At 52.5% G+C, this 6,113-nt stretch overlaps 1 protein-coding gene across 1 annotated transcript; it reads left to right on the forward strand.

Moving 5' to 3' along the window:
• Nucleotides 1–957: 957 nt before the first annotated feature.
• TCL1A (TCL1 family AKT coactivator A) lies at nucleotides 958–5,884 on the forward strand. The gene is made up of 4 exons (XM_081546698.1): nucleotides 958–1,135; nucleotides 4,034–4,204; nucleotides 4,591–4,651; nucleotides 5,154–5,884. The coding sequence occupies exons 1-3, from the start codon at nucleotides 1,016–1,018 to the stop codon at nucleotides 4,645–4,647; spliced, it is 348 nt and encodes a 115-aa protein (XP_081402824.1). The 5' UTR covers nucleotides 958–1,015; the 3' UTR covers nucleotides 4,648–4,651; nucleotides 5,154–5,884.
• Nucleotides 5,885–6,113: the final 229 nt, after the last annotated feature.

Genomic DNA, 6,113 nt, shown 5'->3' on the forward strand with positions numbered 1-6,113 from the left:
TAGGGGTGATGTTTGAGCAACGAGGTTGGAGCCCGTTTTACATGTTTTTCATTGTATTTTATTTTCGTAATTGCTTTAATGGGCATGTGGTAATGCAAAATGAAGTGAAATTGTTTTCCTCAGTTGATGCAATTTACTGGGAGACAGTTTGATCTTATAATGCAGGGACTCTTCAAATCCATTGATCGTGGGGTGGAGGGAGGGGTTTCTTTGTTTTCACTAATGAATACAAAGCCTATAAAGGGAAAAACCCATGTTTCTTCACCACCGTGTTTCACAATAGCTATTAGATGACCACAGCATCATCCAACAGTGGAAAATGTGTGGGGGAGGAGCACGGGGGCTTCAAGAGTTGCAATTTACCAAGGAAATTGACTCTGATACCCAAATCCACAGGCTAAAAGTGGTGCCGTGAACCTGGGAAAAGTCCAGGCCTGGTTCAGGCTTGCACCCTTCTCTTCTGATCCCAGATGTGGAGGGGGCCCTGGCTCTGGGTTGCCCAACGTCGGCATCGGCTGTGAGTTCCGAGCAGAGGCTCGGAGTCCCAATCTGCAGGGTGGCTCCAGGGAGCCGCACACAGACAGTGGAGTCCCGGCGCCCAGGGGGGCGGAGGGCGCTGATGCCTGCTCACAGAAGAAAAGGCCAAGGCCACAGACCTGAGTGCCTCCCCGGCAGTGGGGAGCGCAAGACTGACTCAGGTTGGGGTCTGGAGGAAGCCCTGAGTCTGTGGGGCTGCATCTGAGCTAGACGCTGCCAGGGTCTCAGGACACCAGGCAGGTCTGGGTGCAGGGCCCGCGGATCCTGTTGTGCCCGCCCTCTCCCCCTCCCCGCCCCCGCCCCACCCCGCCCCCGCCCCACCCCGCCCCCTCCCGCCCTCCTCCCGCCCTCCTCCCGCCCAGCCTCTTGGGGGCGCCTGCGCGCCCTCCGGCTATAAAACATGGAGGTTCTGCAGCCCGTGGACCAGAGGGAAGCGCCGAGCGGCTCCAGCACTTGCTTCCGGACCCTTTGAGGCACCATGGCCGAGGGCCCGTTCTTCAGGGCGCACACGCCCTTGCACCCGGACCACCTGTGGATCTGGGAAAAGGCCGTGTATGTGGACGAGAACCAGCGCACCTGGCTGCCCATAACCATCGAGGTACAGCCACTGTGGGGCCGGGCGTGCCGGGCGGCGTGGGGGCCCCCACGGCCCGGAGCCTGGAGCCGGTCACCCTCGGATGCCGCAGGGCGAGGGCGGTGGCGGGGAGCCTCGGAAGGGCAGGTCCTCCCAGGGCAGCCAGGACACACAGATGAAACCACTCTGAGCTGGGCTCGAGCATGAGAGGTTCTCCAGGCCAGGAAAGGAGGGTGGGCGAAACACAGAGCCGGAAGGTGGGGACCCAGTATGCCTGGCGTGTATGAACATGATCTCGAGTCAAACAGGATTTCTCTGAGTCTCAAGGACCTAATCCATAAAATGGGAATAATCTTGTCTCCGAAGTGATTTGCGTTTCCCTGGTGGCTCAGGCGGTAAAGAATCCTCCTGCAATGTGGGCAACCCAGGTTGGATCACTGGGTTGGGAAAATCCCCTAGAGAAGGCAATGGCACCCCACTCCAGTACTCTTGCCTGGAAAATCCCATGGACTGAGAAGCCTGGTGGGCTGCCGTCTATGGGGTCGCACAGAGTCGGACACGACTGAAGCGACTTAGCAGCAGCAGCAGCAGCCAGTATTCTTGCCTGGGAAATCCCGTGAACAGAGGAGCCTGGCGGTCAACAGTCCGTGGGTCACGAAAAGTCGGACATGACTGAATGACTAACACACTAGAAACTGATTACTGCCCGTGGCAGACTATCAGAATCTCCATAGGTGAACCCGGAAAATTGTTATTTTGAAAGGACCCTCCACAAATTAAGATCAGCCAAGTGTGGGAACCACTGCAGTAGAGTTTGGGATGTTTCCTACCTCCTCTATTCTTTGAAAGAAACACATTTCACAGGGCATAAAGCAGTACCAAATAGACACTGACTTTATTTTATGTGCGATGCCTTAAGACCTTAAGATGGATCTTTAGTTAATATTAACTCTTTTTTTGTTTTTTTTAAGAAATACAACTCTCTTACAAGCACCTTCCATCAGAGCATGGGTTTCCTCAAAGAAACTTAGGTGAAAACAGTTTAACCTTATCATATATTAACCAAAGAAAGAATATATAAAAGCATAATTAAAATGTCATTAGAACATTTATGGAATATAATAGCAAAACTGCAAAAAGTTACTGAGAATGCCTGTTTTCCGATTTTATAGGTGAGGAAATAGAGGCATAAAAATGTACATTTGTTCAAAGTACTGCTGCTTGTAGGTAATGGGGTTGGGATTCCAGCGCAACATCATCTAAAATGTAACCACCATCTAAAATTTGCATCTTTATTGTCCTTTAAGATTTTGAAATATATATACTTTAAAAATTTGAGTTGAATATTCACTTTAAGTCAAATATTTGAAGAAAATGTAAGTGAATACCATTTTTTAATCTCTGGTTGGGGCATATCTTCTTAAACATGCTGAAATTGTGAAGCAGAGTTTTTCACATAATCATTATAAATTCTGGACAAAATCATTTAGCAAACCGTGGGACAGGATTTTCTCCACATAACTTTAAAGAACTAGTACTCTTCATCTGAAAAGATTTATGTAAGTCAGCAACAAAAAGATGAATAAGCAAACTTCAGATGGTTCAAGGATATGGAAAGTCATATCCTAACATGGCAAGAATGGTGATTTTCACCCTTGCACCTTGCAAGATATTCTGAATTGTTTTTAATGGTGAATTCTAACTTACTTCATAGATAAAATTTGAAAAGCTGTTTCCACTTTGGAAAAATAATCATTGGACAAAGATAAGTGTCCAGTTCATATGCCAAGAATTCTAGGTTGTGGGGATTTGCAGTGAGTGGGATTAAATCCCACTGCTTGTGAAGCTCATATTCGACTCGGGGAGAGGGACAGCACAGTAGGTGAGGTGGGTGGGTAGTTGCGCAGGATAACTCCAGTGGGATGGCAGACAGGAACCAGTGGCCTGGGGTCTTCAGGCAGTTCCCCTCCAGAGCCTTTATTTGCATGTACCTGCAAATTGCCCATCATTTTCTCTGAAACCTTTTTGGACATGTTTGGGCACGCCCCTTATGGATATCATAGGGTTGGATTCTTCTGGCATTTGTCTTTATAGACATACATTCATTTGAACAGAGACCTGCCTTTAAAAAGAATGTGAGCCCTGCATAGATTTAGAGGAGAATATTCCAGGCACAGGACAGCAAGTAGGAGAGATTTCTGCTTGGAGGGAGTGTGCCAGGCGTGGCGAGGAGGCCGGTGTGGTCCGAGTGGATCGAGGGACCAGAATGGAACAGTAGGAGGTGAGAGGGGCAGGGACCTGGCTCAGCAGGCCTGTGGGCCATGGTGAAGATTCCAGTTCATCTGCCTGCAATTGGAAGGTGTCGAAGGGCATCCAGCAGGGGAAGGACAAGATTTTTAGACACACACCCTGGCTGCAGGGCTGAGACTTGGCTGTGGGTCACAGGACCAACTAGGCGACAGGTTGGGCAGTTGTCTCTGTAGTCAGAGGCAATGAAACAGGGACTGTGGTGGAGATGGCGAAACATGCTCTGTCACTTGATTCCAGAGTTTGGGGAGATCTTGTTGCAAAGGGGATGCATGATAATGAATAATCCAAGAACATCCCACATCAGCTGAAACAGACCCCAGACGCCATGGTTACAGAAGCCCCGGGGCCCCATGCCATTCCCTGGCAACTAGGCACTGGTCACGAGGTGGACCTTCTGTGATCCTGTCTGGGTATCTAGACCTATTCAAGTGCTACTCATCCCGGCCCAGCCCGAGGCCCCTGAGAGGAGCATTGTCCAGCTTAGGAACTGGATTTTTGGGGAGCAGTGGCCACCAGCATCTCAGCTGCAGGCTGGGCGGGTGGCCGGACGGCCCGTGGGTATTTGTGCCTGCCAGACCCTGAGGGTGTGCCCCGGCCTTCTCTTCTCTTCAGATAGAAAGTAGCCTCCAAGTCCTCATGCGTCAGGAAGATGTGCCCCTGGGGGAGCCTGTGTGCCCAAGGCAGCTGGGCCCGTACCTGCTGCCGGTCATGTGGCAGCTCTACCCTGGGAGGAGGTACCGAGCCTCAGACTCCAGTTTCTGGCGCATAGTGTATCATGTCAAGGCAAGTGTGGGCTTCTCTGGGGACCCGTCAGGTGGTCGTGGCTGGCCCTGCTCTCCCACCCCCATGTCTGGCCCCTGCAATCTATCTGTTCCCTCCACTTCTGCAAAAAAAAAAAAAAAAAAAGGACTTTACAATGGAAGATATTTTTAGGACTGGATTGGTGAGACATTAAAAGGGAATGACCAGCCACCCTCAGGGGTCTCCAACAGGAGCCCCCTTGATGGCAGATGCCTCTCTGGTGGGCAGTTCAGGGTTGCAGACTGGGGGGGTGAGGGGCCCCTGGGGTCCCCCCCATGCAGGTTCCCAGCTGCTACCCCAATCCCAGGGCCCAGAGAGCGGGTGCAGAGGATCCCGGGCTCTGGCCTCCACCTCCCTCTCTCTCACAGATCGGCGGCACCGAGGACATGCTCCTGGAGCAGCTGCCGGACCCAGAGGATGAGTGATGAGGTGAGCACCCCGGGGTCAGGTCAGGAAGAGGGGACGCTCCTCCTCCCTGCCGTGGAGGCTGTGCTGACCCCCATCCCCAACTGCGCTGACCTCCAATCGTCCCCAGGGGTGGGGATCCGGGCTCACTCTCCTTTAACACCTCAGGAGCCAATCAAGTCCTTAATATTAGGGGCGCACAGCTGCATGTGCTTTATAGGCGCGGGCACGGTCCTTTGACCGTATCACCAGACCTGCATAGTATTTAACTCTATAGGTCATAAAGGGGACGGGGCCGGCGGGGGGTTGAGACGTACAATGACTGGTCCATATCACAGTGTCAGGTTTCAGATCCAGGTCTTCTCACGGCAAGCCAAGCCGCTGACTTGGGCGTAAGGCCTGGGCTCGGGACCAGCACTGACCCCCTAGCTCCCCTATCCAGGCCCCAGCCACTCCACCCCCACCCACCCTGCACTCCGCCGGTTCCTTCCCCTTGCTCTTGACCCTGTTCTCTCGTTTGTCCCAGTTCCCGCAGCTCCTATCTCCTCCCAAGCCCTGAGCCTGCCAGGGGGACGGACGTTCGTGCTTGCGTCCACCTTCCTGTACCTACCAACCCTGTGTGATCTGCTCCACCACACCCGGGTCGGACAGACGGACAGAGGATGAGTTCCCCCGACCGGACCTGCCTGCGGGAGAGGCCGTGTGGGCACAGCTTCGGGGTCCACGTGCCCTGGCTCGACCTGTGCCTCTGGTCTTCTCAGCTGCCTGATGGTCTCAGCCTCTCTCCCTGTTCCGTCCCTCACAGCAAATAGTGTCACATCTGCATACCCTGGGCTGCTTCCCGCTCTGTCTCCTCAGCTCTGTGTCCTTCTGGCCTCAGGAAATGCGGCCGGCTTGCCTGTGCTTGGTCTCTGAGCCCCTGAGCCAGCTGTCTCCCGTGGTACCTGCCAGCCCACGCCGCTGAAAGCCCCGCCCCCTGCCCGAGCGTCCTGAGTGGTGTTCACAGGACGGCCTGGGAGGGGCTTGGGTCAGCGCTCAGGACGCCGAAGCCTGTGGTTCAGAGGCCCGCAGCCCAGGACATGGCAGGAGGCCCGGCAGGCCAGTGCGGTGGACTGGACCTCTGATTGCCCACCTGTGGAAAGAGAGGTTGGAGGTCCCCCTCTTTTACAGATGCCCTCAGACTTGGATGTTATGAAGTTGTATGTAGCATAAACACTTTGTAATGTTGACTGATTAAATGGAAGACAGTTCATTTAACTTTGTGCTGGACCAGCTTCTATCCTCGACCTTGATTCTAGTGGAAAGAAGCAGGAACAGACGGTCACCAAGTAAGAATATTTGAAAGGGAAAGAATACTCATGAATTTACTGTATATATATATACATATATATATATGTATATGTTTATATATATACATATATATACAGTTTTTACTTTGGAGATAAGGCTGGAATTTATTTTCATATAATCCAAGTGCTCAAAAGCC

The sequence above is a fragment of the Giraffa tippelskirchi genome, chromosome 12 (assembly GCF_054371585.1).
Source record: "Giraffa tippelskirchi isolate mGirTip1 chromosome 12, T2T-mGirTip1v1.2.pri, whole genome shotgun sequence".
Lineage (NCBI taxonomy): Eukaryota > Metazoa > Chordata > Mammalia > Artiodactyla > Giraffidae > Giraffa > Giraffa tippelskirchi.